At 57.0% G+C, this 15452-nt stretch overlaps 1 protein-coding gene across 1 annotated transcript; it reads left to right on the top strand.

Moving 5' to 3' along the window:
* The first annotated feature begins 783 nt into the window (after positions 1-783).
* On the top strand, positions 784-10031 carry DLL4 (delta like canonical Notch ligand 4). The gene is made up of 11 exons (XM_032481485.1): positions 784-1223; positions 1335-1604; positions 2149-2206; positions 2983-3246; positions 3661-3721; positions 3807-3937; positions 5421-5590; positions 5774-5993; positions 7148-7850; positions 8348-8456; positions 8954-10031. Exons 1-11 carry the CDS (start codon positions 1158-1160, stop codon positions 8957-8959), a joined length of 2058 nt encoding a protein of 685 aa, XP_032337376.1. The 5' UTR covers positions 784-1157; the 3' UTR covers positions 8960-10031.
* Positions 10032-15452: the final 5421 nt, after the last annotated feature.

Genomic DNA, 15452 nt, shown 5'->3' with positions numbered 1-15452 from the left:
TTATTACCATACAGCTGAGGACGCGCCCCCCTTCTACCTCCGGGACCACGCCCCCCTACCCCCAGCGCCGGGACCACGCGTCTGGGGGCTGGCACGCGCCGAGCCCAAGCAGGGGGCAGAAGGGAGGAGGCACGCGCTGGACACGCCCCCCCCCCCCGCACTAGAGAGACGCCCACCAGGTGGAGGGACTAAGCCCCCCGAGTCTTAGACGTTTGGCTCCTTGTCTTGCTCATAGTGGCCAAAGAGAGGTTAATGCGTCCGCTGGCTTCCTTGCTGCGGAGCGGGGGAGGGGGCGTGGTGGTGGTGGGTGGGCACTCACAGCCTGGGGGCCAAAGACGTCAGGGATTCCTAAGCTCCAGGAAGGTGAGGGAGATCTGAGTTCTTCAGCGTTGGTTTCGCTTTCTGAGCTTAAGTTCTTTTTACCTGCTCGAGGGCTTCAGGTAACTAGCTAAGGCTGCGGACACACCGCCCACGGGGACTCCCCAGTGTCTCCGCCCCCACGACCATCCGGGAACCGCTCGCTCACCTCCCGCCCCATTCTCCCCGGCCCTCCCTCTATCCTCCCACAGCAGGGATTCAGGCCGTAACCTTGCGATTGTGGAGAACTGGTCACCTCGGCACGCGCAGAGCTGGGGGACCCAGGGGCTGAGAGCGGCACGAAGGGGCGGGGACCTGTGCCTGACTAGCTGGCGGGGAGGGGGGATGGCGAGGGCGGAGGCCCCCTTCGGGCGGCGCTGGGGCTGTAGCAGCTAGAGGCCCGAGGGGAGGGGAGGGGAGAGTGACCACGAATCTGAGTGACAGGCGGTGAGAGGAGCCAATATATATAAGGAAAGCTCCCGAGCGCGCAGGTTTCAGTAGCGGCGCTGAGCGCAGGCTGGGAACGCGAGGCCAAGAGCCGTAGCTCAAGCCGCCTCAGTGCCGTGTACCCAGGCACTAGCCTGCTTACAGCCCCAGGATTAGCCCGAGGACACGTCCTCAGCGTGGCCGCCGCCCAGCCGCCCTCACCTGGATTACCTACTGCGGCAGTTGGAGCTAGCCAGTAGGCGAGGCAGGAGGAAAGCCCCGAGCGGAGCCTGGCTTTTCAGGGACCCCTCCGGCGGTTGGACGAGCGGGAAAGCTTCCAAGCCGGCGGGTGGAGAGAGCGACCGCCCCAGGGAATGGCAGCAGCGTCCCGTAGCGCCTCTGGCTGGGCGCTACTGCTGCTGGTGGCACTTTGGCAGCAGGTAACGTCCCGCGTCCCCTCCGCCCCCTCCCGCCGTGCCCTGGGCCGGAGCCCCAGGCGTCCGCCGAGCTGACCGCTCTCCTTCCTCCTTCCCTCGATTCCTGTGCAATAGCGTACAGCTGGCTCCGGAGTCTTCCAGCTGCAGCTGCAGGAGTTTGCCAACGAGCGCGGCGTACTAGCCAGCGGGCGGCCGTGCGAACCCGGCTGCCGGACCTTCTTCCGCGTCTGCCTGAAACACTTCCAGGCAGTCGTCTCGCCCGGGCCCTGCACCTTTGGCAGCATCTCCACGCCTGTGCTGGGCACCAATTCCTTCGCCGTCGGGGACGACAGTAGCGGCGGGGGACGCAACCCTCTCCAGCTGCCCTTCAATTTCACCTGGCCGGTGAGCACAACCTGGGCGCGCTGGGAGGTCACGAAAGCCAAAAGAAGGGGGCTCCCTGGGACCAAAGCCCTCTCCCCAGATTTCCATGCTCCCCTCCAACACACACACACACACACACACACACACACACACACACACACACACACACACACACACACACACAGTCTCTCTCTTCTGATCTTTTCTGACTCTCCTGGGACATCACCCTCCCATAGGCTCTCACCAATCTCTCACTTTCCAATTCTACGTCCTCTCTTCTCCCAACTCTTGGGATACGATTTTCATCACCTACCAGCTCGGCTCGTCCTCCACCTCCGAATGGCTCTCACGTACATTCCCCTATCCCTCAACCCTCCTCCCGCTCTGGATTCTCTCGCCTTGCCTGCTCGCGGTCGATGCTGTGCGCAGACCCGTTATGTTGACCTGGGTGCAGTAACTGTATCCTGCAATTAGTTTAATTAAATCGGCTGCCGCAAGGCACTCCCACCTCCCCCCTAGTTCATCTCGCTATCTCTCTGTCTCTTCCCCACCTTTCCGTTCCCAGGGTACCTTCTCACTGATCATCGAAGCTTGGCACGCGCCGGGAGACGACCTGAGGCCAGGTAAGTAGCTCGCTCCGCGGCCACAGGGGGGCGATACGGCGCAGCGCCGAAAGAGTTAACTGTGATAGGCGGGGGAAGTGCGGGGTGAGGGGTGGGGGCAGGACGCTTAGCTAGGCCGGGAGCTGCGCCCCGCGCTGGACGCTCGATTCCGCCCGCTGCCTGGACTCTGAGCACAATTGCGTTTCCTGCGGGTTATTTTTGGCGTGGGAACGCGGGGAGCACGGCGGTGAGAAAGGCCGAAGCTGCCAGCGCCGCTGACGGGCCCCTTCCTGTATTTTACACCTTTTGCGAATTCCGCTCCTTTGGAAAGGGAATAATGGCTTTGGGATGTTGTTCTGACACAGAGGAAAAGGATATTTCAGCAGCACAACAATTCTCACTTTGAAAAGGAAAAAGAAAAGAATTACCCATCTCTGAGGGCAGAACCCCTGAATGGGCACCAGAGGACCCCTTAGCTCTCAGGGCCCTCCCGGATCTGGAGAGCTTTTCTTTTACTTTTTTTCTCCCCCCTCCCTTTTGACCTCTTTTCCTCTTTCTCCTGCCTATCTGCCTCCAGAACACTGGGATATCTTAACATCCTTCTATTGTCCCCCTTTTGAATGGTATCAGGCCCTCTGCACATGTACACAGAAGCAGCTAAGCAGTGGGACCTTGCATTCCTCTGGCCTGTGCTCGCTGGCAGGTGGGGGTCATCTGGATAACTGGTTTGATCCAGCAGTTGCTGGCACTCTTGGGCACTGGCTGCCCTTCCTTGACCCAGCCCTCTGCTCCTTCAGAGGCCTTGCCACCAGACGCGCTCATCAGCAAGATCGCCATCCAGGGCTCCCTAGCTGTGGGCCAGAACTGGCTACTGGATGAGCAGACCAGCCGTCTCACAAGGCTGCGCTACTCTTACCGGGTCATCTGCAGTGACAACTACTATGGAGACAGCTGCTCACGTCTATGCAAGAAGCGCAATGACCACTTCGGCCACTATGTGTGCCAGCCAGATGGCAGCCTGTCCTGCCTGCCAGGCTGGACTGGGGAGTACTGCGAACAGCGTAAGCAGCCAAGTTCCCACCTGCCTGGAGGGGGGTCCCCTGAACAAATGTGGTGGCATCTTCTCAGCCACAGCCTGCCTCTCTCTGTCAAGAGCAGGTCTGGGCTATCCACTAACTGGGCCTCAGAAACAGCTGGGGATGCTTCGGATGGGCTTGGACTCTGCCCTCTCTCTTCTCAGCTGCTCCTCCCCATCTTCCACATCATACTAATACCCACAAACACCCCTTTATTGCATTCCGTCCAGCCTGGATTCTCCTTCTCTTGGCCATTGTTTCATCCATGGCCCCTATGGGAGGCCAGGAGAGGGAAGTGAACCTGGGAGAGTGGGGGTACCCCTAGAGCCAGGAGAGGGAGAGTGGGGCTTCAGAGTCATTGGCATCCCACCCTCACCCAGCCCTGTTTTCTTTCCTCAGCTATCTGTCTTTCTGGCTGTCATGAACAGAATGGCTACTGTAGCAAGCCAGCGGAGTGCATGTGAGTAGGGGACAGGAAGCGGTGAGGGGGGAGCTGTCTCCTTGCCCGGCCCTCACCTCACCCTCAGCCTCTCTCTGTTCCACAGCTGCCGCCCAGGCTGGCAGGGCCGCCTATGCAACGAATGCATCCCCCACAATGGTTGTCGCCATGGCACCTGCAGCACCCCCTGGCAGTGTACTTGTGATGAGGGCTGGGGAGGCCTATTCTGTGACCAAGGTGAGTCAGGGCAAAGGGAGGGGACAGGAGAGATAGGAAGGGGATGAGGGACCAGAGTTGTCACCTAGACCCTTCTTACTGCTGAGCTCACTCTCCAATATCCTTCAAGGAGCTTGGGACTTGTAAGGATCTTAACAACTGGCCTAGAATGAGATGGTGGGTCCTTCTTCCTCAGGTGCTGGGGGGACAGGATGGGTGGAGAAATCAGGAGGGCGACAAGTTGGCAGCCCGAAGGTTGCACTCATAAATTCCAGCAAGTCCGGAGAGAGGGATGCCGAGCTCAGTTCCTCTTTCTACCTTGTGGTTACCTATTAACCCCCTAAGTGTTTGCTTACCTGCCAGGGCTGTTTGAGCAGCTCTCCCCTAAACATCTGTCTGGTGGGGTGTGCCCACCGGCTGCCCTGAGGCTGTGGGTGAGCTGGGCCTCTGGGCGGAGTGACATCTAACCGCCTTCTTGGTGTGGCAAAAACAGCCTCCCTTGTTCTCCCCAACTGCACTTGCCAGGCAGCTGGCTGTCTCTTCCCAGTGTTTGGGGGGCTGGTCACTCTTTTGGCTGGACAGGGGTCTGCCAGCCCCCACCATGGGGGAGGGAGCCTTTTCTTCTTCATCCTAGTAGCCAGCTGCAGCGTGTGCCTCCCATTTTCAGGGTCAAAAGGGGTGGCTGCTGCCATGGAGACACCAGCACAGACCTGGGTAGGGTGGGCAGGACGCTTGCCAGGACTGAAAGAACTTGCCTGGGCCCTGACTTGCTGGCAACAAGGGGCTTTGAATTTAGCCCCTGTATTCTTTGTGTGTGTGTGTGTATGTGTATGTATGAGAGACTCTCTCTCCCCCATCTCCTCCCCGCCAAACACACACACACCTCGTTCCTGCCCACTTTCTTTCCTCTCCCCACATTTGCTCCCAGGTGACATAGTCATACTCATCTTATGCAAACACAGACCTCATAGTCCCTATACTTGCTCTGTCTGGTTCTCCCTCCCTGTCCTCCTGGAATAAGAAAACAAGTACTTATATTTCAAAAGACCCTTGTAACGCATCCCCCTTTAAAAATCACCTGGTGACCACCTCTGGTGGCTCTCGCCTCCCCTCTTTTCTTTACATCTGTTAAAATTGTAGCCCACCCTTCCAGGCTTATATCAGCTATGCCTCCAGCATGAACCTTTTCCTGACATCCTCCTCAGTGTGTGGCCTTATGTCCAGTCCTCATCCTTATCTTCATTCTCCCCTGGCTGCCAGTGTTTGTGAGCTTACCTGAGGCAGTTGTCCAATTGGGTTTTTTCAAGTTTGATTAATTGCACTGCTCAGGAGGTGCTTTGATATACATGATTTCATTGGGCAGAAGAGAAAGGATATTTGCACTTGGAAGACTTGAAGTTGAAGCCTCTAGGCCAAACACCGAAGGTGAACCTGCACCCCGAGGAGCCTGAAAGCAGGGACCACTCTCTGGCTCTGCTCAGTGTGTTGGTTCCTGTCTCCGCAGACCTCAACTACTGCACCCACCACTCCCCGTGCAAGAATGGGGCGACGTGCTCCAACAGTGGGCAGCGGAGCTACACCTGCACCTGTCGCCCAGGCTACACTGGTGTGGACTGTGAGCTGGAGCTCAGTGAGTGTGACAGCAATCCCTGTCGCAATGGAGGCAGCTGTAAGGTGAGGCCAAGGCCAGAGCAGGAAGGCAGAGTTCTGGCCAGGTGGTACCCAGGCATCCCCGTGCCAAGTAGCCAGTGGATGTGCGGCCACAGGCAGGCACTGTGGGCAGGTGGGGCCTAGCCCCGAGTCATGCATCCCTGCCCCCCAGTGTCTGACTTCAGCCCCTTTCTACTCTTTCTCCAGGACCAGGAGGATGGCTACCACTGCCTGTGTCCCCCAGGCTACTATGGTCTGCACTGTGAACACAGCACCTTGAGTTGTGCCGACTCTCCCTGCTTCAATGGGGGCTCCTGTCGGGAGCGCAACCAGGGGGCCAGCTATGCCTGCGAATGCCCCCCCAACTTCACTGGCTCCAACTGCGAGAAGAAAGTGGACAGGTGTACCAGCAACCCGTGTGCCAATGGTGCGTCCTATTGCCTTGCTAACTTGGTGGACTGGCCCTGGGGCCAAGAGAACCTTCTGGTGAGGGAGGGTCACAAGAGGAGAGACGCCTTGTCTGTCACTCTGGGCAGGCTGAGACAGATCCCCATCTGCTCTAGATGGTGAAGAGCTTGCTTGAATCTGGGTGGCTTTGGAAGAGGAGCAGTTTAGCAGTGGGTTCAGGCCTTTGGAGAAGGAGCAGTGTACACCCTGCCTGCTTTCCTTTCCTACTCCCATGTCCTGACCTTGCTGGGGTGGCCTCTGACCCTCCCCAGGGAGTCCTGGGCTAGAAGGGACCTTGGAGACTTCACGTCCCTCCTGAACGAGGCTAGCACGGTCAGAGCCCTGCTCCTAGAGGCCTCACGTTGCCCCATGGCCACAGTGAGCCTGGCATGGCTTAAGTCATCTAGAATGTTCAGCATTTTGTGGGCCACCAAGAATGCTGGTTATCTTTGTCTCATTGGTCTTCTGGTGACCCTCTGTGAGGCAGGTGGACAGCACTGGGCAGGAGAGAAGCCTCAGGAGCTGGAGAGGGATTGGAAGGGCTGAGATGGAGTTTGCTCTCTGGCTTATCACTTAGTTAACTTCCTGGAGCCACAGTTTCTTCATCACTGAATGGGAAAATATAGTCCCTGTCCTCTGTCTCTCACATGGTTGTGAAGATTAAGTGAAACAATGATAAAACATGTCTTTGAGCATTTCCTATACACCAGGCACATGCTCCTGCTTTCATATATCATCTTATCTAACGTCCACACATCTTCTATGGAGGGCATAGCATTATACTCCAATTTGACAAATGAGGAAACTGAGGCTTAGTAAAGCAACGGGTGCCAGATCCCCAGCTAGAGACAGACAGCTGAGATTCAAACCCACGCATACCTGTCTGGTTTTACTATAAGATGCTAGTAATTTTTATATACCAGCCCACTGAGGTATAGAGGACCAGGGTCACCTTCAACTTGAGGTCTCCTGACTCCTCATGCAGTGCTCTTTGTAGTGGGATCTGTAAATGCTGGCTGTGTTCCTGGAGACAGAAGGACCTGAGCTCGGAGCTCATTCCTGGGATGGGGCATCACCCTCTGCACTAGGGGATACCTGGGGAAGTGCTGACTTGTGCCCCGTGTGTACCTACAGGGGGCCAGTGCCTGAACCGAGGTCCGAACCGCATGTGCCGCTGCCGTCCTGGATTCACAGGCACCCACTGTGAACTCCACATCAGCGACTGTGCCCGCAGCCCTTGTGCCCACGGCGGCACTTGCCACAACCTGGAGAACGGGCTCGTGTGCACCTGCCCTGCCGGCTTCTCCGGCCGGCGCTGCGAGGTGCGGATCCCCACTGATGCCTGTGCCTCAGGACCCTGCTTCAACGGGGCCACCTGCTACGCTGGCCTTGCCCCCGACAACTTCGTCTGCAACTGCCCCTATGGCTTTGTGGGCAGCCGCTGCGAGTTCCCCGTGAGCATGCCCCCCAGCTTCCCCTGGGTGGCTGTCTCCCTGGGCGTGGGGCTGGTGGTGGTGCTGGTCTTACTGTGCATGGTGGCAGTGGCGGTGCGGCAGCTGCGGCTGAGGCGGCCTGACGACGGCAGCAGGGAGGCCATGAATAACTTGTCAGACTTCCAGAAGGACAACCTGATCCCTGCCGCCCAGCTCAAGAACACAAACCAGAAGAAGGAGCTGGAAGTGGACTGTGGCCTGGACAAGTCCAACTGTGGCAAACAGCAGAATCATACATTGGACTATAATCTGGCCCCAGGGCCCCTGTTGCGGGGGACCATTTCTGGGAAATATCCTCACAGTGACAAGAGCTTAGGGGAGAAGGCGCCACTGCGGTTACACAGGTGAGCAGCACCTGGAGGCCCAGGGCCTGCCACGGACCCCCGTGTGGCACTGCCTGGGCTCCCCCAGGACAGGTGGGAGGCTGGCACCAGGCCCTTGACTGCTTTTAAGCAAACGGGGGTTCTTGCCGCTGACAGTGGATTAGGATTCACCAACAAGTTCTCTGCCAGGGTCTCTTTGTCCCCCCTTCCCAGTCATTCATTCATTCACAAATGCCAAGTGTCCACGCTATGTCTCTGGTGACTCCCATCCTTCCTCGGCTTGGCTTGTCAAATTGGCTTTTTCCAGGACCCTCTGGTCAGGTTGGGGGTCCTGTGGATCTCATAGGGCCTGTTCCTAACTGTCTCCCAGCTGGCATTGGGCATTTGTAGTCCCCGTGTTTTCTCCCAGAACCACCTCTGCCAGTTCCCTTTGGCTCACCAGGGTCCAGGTTAGCACCCCACCTCCCTCCAGCCCTCTCCCCACCCCTCCCTCACCAGCCTGTCTTGTGTTCTCTCAGTGAAAAGCCAGAGTGTCGGATATCAGCGATATGCTCCCCTAGGGACTCCATGTACCAGTCTGTGTGTTTGATATCAGAAGAGAGGAACGAATGTGTCATTGCCACAGAGGTGAGTTCTGGGTTTGCCTTCCCTTCTAGCATGTCCCTTCCTGCCTTTAGGGGGATGATAAAGTGGCTCTTGACCCTTGGGGCTGCTCCTGAAGGGTGGGTCAGCACCCCTCCTTGGCAGGCCGGGCTCTGTGGCTCTCGGATCCCTGCTGGCCTCGTTGCCACAGAGGGTGTGAAACAGGAGCTGCGGTGGTGAACCGGCCCAGTCTCTTCCTGCTGTGTTAGTGCTGGGCTAGGCAGCCGTGGCACCTGGCCAGCTCCCAGGCGCTGCTTCCCAGCTGCTGGTGGGTGAGGGTGGTTGTCTTGTGCCCCTCCTGCCCCTACTCGCTGGCTTCCTTCACTGGCCCACCTCATGAGGACAGGCTCCCAGGCATGTGCATGTGTTGAGGCAGAAGACCAGGAGGCTGCCCACCCCCCTTCACCCCGCCCAGGGCAGCCATGGAGAGAGTGTTTGTACCCCAGGGTAACCCACTTTCCTGCTCTCCACATGCTCCCCAGGTATAAGGCAGGAGCGTCCCCAGCACATCCCAGCCTTGCCCCAGCAGCTGGACCTTCCTTCTGCATTGTTTACATTGCATCCTGGATGGAACATTTTTAATATGCAACGTGCTGCTCTCAGGAGGAAGAGGGAATGGCATGAACTGGACGGACTGTGAACTTGCCAAGAGATGCAGTACCCTTCCACATCTTTGGGTGTCTGTCTGGCATCAGATTGGCAGCTGCGCCAGCCAGGGGAACAGAGGAGAGGAGAGGTGCCACTTGGACCCATCCTGCCAGCAGTGGCCTTCAGAGGGCTCCTTTGGGGCTTTGGCCTGTTTTCCAGAGAGAGTGGCAGTGGTCTCTGGGGCCTGGAGCTGCTGTGGCCTCCACTGGCATCTGCGTTTCCAAAAGTGCCTTGGCCCAGGCTCCATGACGACAGCTGGGTCCAAATCAGAGGGAGAGGAGGCCAGCAAGGGCAGGTCCGTCTATGGGCCGGGAAACCATCTGGTGCAGCTCTTGGCAGGAGTGTCCCTGCAGGTGAGGTGAGCGCCCCAAGTGGGCGGAGCACTTTCTGCCCTGTGCCTCCAACTACTGCACGTGGGCTTTGCTCCTCACATGGCCCCAGTCTCTCCCTGGCCCAGGCCCTCTGGGCGAGGATACTGGTAAGCCTTACCTGGCTTCTACAGCCTCTGGCGCTGGGTGCCTCTGGGCTCCTGTGAGCAGACAGGTGGAGGGCCTGTCCCCTCTGCCAGTCAGAGGCACCAGGCCTAATTGGGGAGTTTAGGGCAGCGATGGTGGAAATCCCAGTGAGGGAGAAATTGGGTGCTGTCACCACTTAGGCCCTTTCCTCCCTCAAGCCCATTCCTACGGCCTTGAGCCTGGGTTCTGCCCACACCCACTACTGCCCTTAGACCACCCCTGAAGCCGATCTTCAGAAATCAATAATATGAGTTTTTATTTTGTTTGTTTTTTTGTAGTTTATTTTGGAGTCTAGTATTTCGATAATTTAAGAATCAGAAGCACTGACCTTTCTACATTTTATAACATTATTTTGTATATAATGTGTATTTATAATATGGAACAGATGTGTACAGGAGTTTATTACTTCCTGGGTCCTGTCTTTGTGATGGCAGAGTGGGAATCCTCTCCCCGTCCTCTGACTCCCCTTCTCATATTGCTGCCGGCTGCCCCCACTCCCCCGGCCTAGAACCCCTGGGACCTGTGCATGCACTTGGGCTCCAGGCCCTTGTCCTCTTCCAGTCCTTGGGGAGCCTGGCCTCACCCTTCACGTCCCCAGCCTAGGCCAGCTTCCTCTACCTGATGCCTTGAGGCTGGCTGCAGCTCCCCTTTCCCCTTTTATGTTCGCATCATTCCTTGGGGGATATGCCCTCAACCTGAATCTATCCCCCTCTCTTTTGTCAAGTCTGAAACCCTAGTCAGCATGGGTGATACAGAAATTTGGGGGAAGGAGAATCTTCCCTGTTTTCCTCTTTTCAAAAGGATTCTCTAGTCAGAGAAGAGGGTCTCTGAACCATGATGACATCTGGGCCCTTCCTCCTGCTGTTGCAGGTTCTTAGATGGACCAGCACCCTGCTCTTTGCTTGGCCCCAGCAGGGCACTGGTCTTGGTGCAGGGGGATTTGCCTTGGGTCAGTCCTCCTTGAAGCTGGGTAAGAGAGCTGGGTCTGGGTGCCTGGCAGGGCCAGAGCTGCTGGAGTTGATTGAAGACTCAAGGGAGGGGAGGAGGAAGAAAAAGGAACCTTCCCCATGTCCAAGTTTCTCTGGCTGAGGCCCTAATGAGGGAGTTTCCCATCTCTACTTCATGGCTAGTTTCCTGTAAGGTGCAAGATGGTCCCTAAGGTGCCACAGTCTTCTCTCTACAGCCACAAACATACCCCATGGAGAGCAACTGATTAAAAAAATGACCATTGAGACAAAAAGCAGAGCAGGATGCTCCCAGCTCTCAGCTTGTCCACAGTAAAGCAAAATAGATCCAGCAGATGCTCCCAGTGGAGTCCAAATATTTGCAGTGCTACTTGCCCTCCTTTTCCCTCTTTCTCCTTGACGCACACAGCACGCTGGCCCCTAATCTGAGTGCTATGCCAGACAAGGGAGCAAGAGACCCAGGTTCATCCACCCTCACCCGCACCCACACGCTCCATGCCTTGCCCATTGCTCCCTGTTCCCCTCACTGTAGACACAGGGTATCAAACAGGAAAGCATTCAGGGAACCGTTCCCACAGCCTGAGCCGGCAGCCGGGGGGGAAGAACAACACGACCTCACTCTTCCTGCCCAAAATGAAACAGGAAAGCAGCTCCCGGGCCCTGGGGGGCGGGGGAAACTGGGCTGGGACACGAAGGCGAGATGACGAGGCTCCCATGTGGGGGACAGGTAGGACACCCGCGGGCCTGCACGTCCACACCACGAGGCTGTGCTGGGCCGCACGGGGTTTCAGGTCCTCAAAAAGCCCTGAAGGGGAGCCGGCTGGCTAAATCCACTCACCGGCTCTGATCCCTTAGACAGGGAGCTGGGAGAGCCCACCACCCAAGCTTTCTGGGGAAAGAGGAGATCCCTTCATGGACTTCATCTGGGCAGCTCCAACCTGTAGCTCATGCCAGGCTCCAACTCTAGTGACATGGCAGAAGCTGGGCCAGGCACTTGGGGTGTGAACAGACCATGGTGGAAGCACTCCTTGCCCCAGGATTTCCAGGAGGTCACTGAGGGTCCAGCCTCTTCTCATAGGCAAGGTACCCAAGACTTTCCTGACAGAGTGTTCAGGTGTACAGGAGTGGTCCCAGACTTGATAGAAATGAGGCCGGATGATGGCTCTAGACTCACTGAGAAGTGCTCTTCATAGGTTAGCAAATATATGTTTAATCTGCAAGGGTATTTCACAAGAGAATTCAGAGCAAAGCAGTTGTGTAGCTTGGAGGCAGTGCCCTGTTTAAAGGCCAAGTCTGACCCCATGGTGAACTCTGAGGGCAGGTGCTTTTCTAGGACCTACTGGCCAGTAACCACCTGAATATCACTGTGGGGAGGTGAGGCAGGGAGAGGCTGTAAAGAAGAGAGGGATGCCTTCATCCTGCTTTTTCAGCTAGGTTCCCCTGTCCTGCCTCATGGCCTCGTCAGTCTGGTCAGGGGATACTGACAAAGGACAGTGGCTCCTACTTCCCCCATCCAGGACTAGATAAGGCCACTAGACTGAACACAGGTAGTGCGGACGCTCCATCTCTGACGAGGACCCACAGGGCTCTCCCCTTCCTGCTGCTCTCCCTGCCTCTCCCCGTGGGTCCGCAGGATGGCGACCCAGCCCTCCGCCCCACGTGGCCCGCTGAATTCCGGGAAGGGATGGAAGTGATTCACTCAGGGAACTGTGAGTGTCCCTTCCCGGGGAAAGGATGCGCCTGGGAGGTCCCATCGGCCTTCCCCAGGCTGCCGCGCCCTCCCTCGCGCCCAGGGGGCACGGCACGGCCGGATCCAGCGGGCCTGGAGCCCCGAGCGGCAGCGGAAGAGGCAGGTGCGGCGCTCTGGCCCGGGTCAGCCCTCCACCTGCCGCCGCCCCGGGCGCCCCGGAGGTCCCACGGCTCCCCGCCCCCCGCGCTCTTTGTTGCAGCCCGACTTCCTGTTTGCGGCCTCCAGACCCCTGCTCACTTCCCGGGCCGGGAAGCCGCCGAAGGCCGCGAGTTTCTCGGAGACTCCTCGCCCGCTCGGCTCCGCCTCCCGCAGCCCTGAATCCCGTCCCCGGCCTGGGAGCCCGCGCCGGGCCGCGGCCGCAGGAAGCTGGCGTCGCCGGCGGGTCAGCGGGCGGGACCACCCGGGCCCCGCTGCCCGGCACCAGGGGGCGCTGCGTGGCCGCGGGGCTGAGCGCGGACTGGGGCCGCTGTCGCAAAGCTGGGGGTCAGCCCTTCTCCGTTCTGGGGGCCAATGGGACGAGCCGGAAGAGGGGGCAAGTTCAGTGATCGTCTTTGTCGCTCCCTCCAGGCCCCGGTGCCCTAAGCAGAGGGAGAAAACTCGAGAAAGCTCAGCGCGATGTTTTCCCCTAAATATGCTTCGGGGTGTCCAGAGAAGCAGGCCATTCCCATACTCTGAGCCATCCATGCAGCCAGCTCCCTCCGCACCTCGCGGTCCTCTGGGCCATCCCCGCCCGCATCCTGAATGGAAGGGAACCGGGATGGGCTGGAAAGAGTACGAGGTTTGAGTTGGAAGGCTGAAGCCTCCTTCCAGCACTACCTCTCATTGCCAAGTGACCTGGGAAAAGTCCATCCCTCTCTTCATGCCTTCCACACTGACTGAGCACATTTTATATGCCAAGCATTGGTGATAAAACAGTCTCTGCCCAAGGAAGCTAACCATCTTATTATTTTTACCCTATCAGAAGATGAAAATATCTCTTGCACCTTACTATGAGGTTGAAATTAGTGTATGAAAATATTTGTTAGCAACAAGTTCCCCCAAACTTAATCCTCAAATTTATGCCAGTAAACCACTTTTGGGGGCTTCCACAATCCCAGCTCACAAGATGGGGGTGAGTCAGAGAGGAGCTTGGAGTTTGACTGCATAGTCCCAGCAGCAGCCCTAGGACCAAGGAGGCAACTGAGATGCCAGGTTGCCTCCACTGTTGCTTCTCTTTGTGCCCCTGTCTTTAAGGAACACCAATAGTCTAGGTCAGCCTCCTCTGATATGCAGAGTAGTGGGAGGGAAACCCTGGCTGTGGGAAGGGACAGCAGGACCCCAAGTCCTCAAGAGTTCCCTTCCCCTTGGAAATTTGCCACAAGTGGCTTTTGTCACTTTTACTCTGGCTTCTGGGGCCCTGCACCTGTTAGCACTTTGGTTAAGACTGGGTCCGCAAAGACCCTCTCAGGCCATGATGCAGCATCCAAAAAAAGCCAGCTGAGGCTATGGTCTGACACAAGCACCTCGGAAGTCTGGATTTAGCAACAGATTGGCTCTGGGCCCAAGCCTGTCCTGTGTCACGGCACCCCCTGCAGGGCAGAGCCAAAGCCCTGTCAGGCATGGCCAGCCTGTCTGTCTCCAGTGATCCCTCCTTCTGGCTCAGGCTGGAGGTCAAGCAGGCCCTCGGGGTTAGCAGACAGGTACACACCACTTGGCTTGTCAGAGGATTGTTGTTCCTTTCTCACAGTGACAGAGGTCTGGGCCAGGCCCATCCTACTAGGCCTGGACTGTTTAGTTTCACCCACATCAGTGACTCCCTTCGCTCGGTGCTTCCTCTTCTATCTCTCTGGTAAAAGAGATCTAAAAGGTTCTGGGATCTTCTGTGCATTCCCAGTAGGTCCCTGGGGATGGTCCAGCTGCTATCATTTAAGGGGCTTCACTTCCTTGGCTCTCTGTGGGCCTCAGAGTATGCCCCTACAGTCAGGACCTTTTTGAGCAAACAGACTTATCCTATTTTTCTAGAATTCTCTTCTAAAGCCAGGTCCTACCACACCTCAGCATTTCTATGGGGTCTGACTTTTGACTCTGACCCCATGGATCTCCCCTCTGTGCAGCCCTTTTGCTCCACAGAAGTGCTCCCACTGCAGCTCTCTTCAGCCCTGAGCCAGTCACTTCCTGCCGCCGCAAACTACACCTTTCTCTCTCCTTGGAATTGGGAGAGAGGCCCGATCATCCCACCTGTCCGTTGGAGCCCTGGCCCAGCCCCTCCCCTCCCAGGGATACTAGGGCTGAGGGCTGAATACCTGGAACACTGGCTCCCCTGGGTGCCCTGTCAACTGTGTCTTCCTCCCTCCTTGGCAGCTAGAAATGGGTAGGGAGCCAGGTTTTCCCACCATCTATGCACCTCTCTGCCAGGACATGACTAAATCCCTGCAGTCCCTGCTTTTGTGGGCAGGGGACCAAGTAGCCCTCCCACCTTGGCTCTGGATTCAGTTAGCATCACCAGCAAAGCAGCTGTCTTCTCTTCTCTCCCTCTCCTTAGGTAGACTGTATTGCGGGATTCAGCTACTCCTTCCTATCCTTTAGCCAGAGAGCTGGTGGGACACATGTCCTTCTTGCAAGTCAGCCAAGGACACGAGGACATACTTATCTCTCAGGTCTGCAAGAGGTGTAGCCCCTCACAGATTGTGGGTTACATATTTTATTAATTAATTTTAGCACCCCTCCCCCAAGCATATATGGAAAATCTCTCTCTTTGCTCAAGGAACTATTCTATTAATGGTGAACTTGAGGCAACCTATCACCCATTCTGCCTTTAAAAAACATTCCTTTAACATCCTATTTGCTGGAACAATCTGTGAATTGTATGGTAAGAATGGAGGGTAAGACAGCTGGAGATTTCCTGCACTAAGTCAAAAATACTTACCCTGATCACTTTCCTGATCCACTCAGTTCTTCTGAGCTGTGTCCAACTGAGGCAGAGCGAAGGAAAACACACTCTTCTGTCATCTCCTCTACTCTCAATCCCCTACCAGCCCTACTTTCCTTCTGATGAAGTGCACTTAGACCTGTGGGTTTTCCACACAGCCAGCAATTCCGCAACACCAGCTGGGCGTCCTTCAAT

This window comes from Camelus ferus, chromosome 6 (genome assembly GCF_009834535.1).
Source record: "Camelus ferus isolate YT-003-E chromosome 6, BCGSAC_Cfer_1.0, whole genome shotgun sequence".
NCBI classification, from domain to species: Eukaryota; Metazoa; Chordata; class Mammalia; order Artiodactyla; family Camelidae; genus Camelus; species Camelus ferus.
Note: the sequence above shows the minus strand (reverse complement) of the source record. Positions and strands in the feature narration are given on the sequence as shown.

What these genes read in the sequence shown, in the direction of transcription:
- DLL4 (XM_032481485.1), top strand. Translation starts at nt 1,158, where the DNA reads ATGGCAGCAGCGTCCCGTAGCGCCTCTGGCTGGGCGCTACTGCTGCTG. An exon ending in CCTTCAATTTCACCTGGCCG is followed by an intron (nt 1,605 to 2,148) that starts GTGAGCACAACC and finishes TTCCGTTCCCAG; the next exon opens with GGTACCTTCTCACTGATCAT. An exon ending in GCGCCACTGCGGTTACACAG is followed by an intron (nt 7,851 to 8,347) that starts GTGAGCAGCACC and finishes GTGTTCTCTCAG; the next exon opens with TGAAAAGCCAGAGTGTCGGA.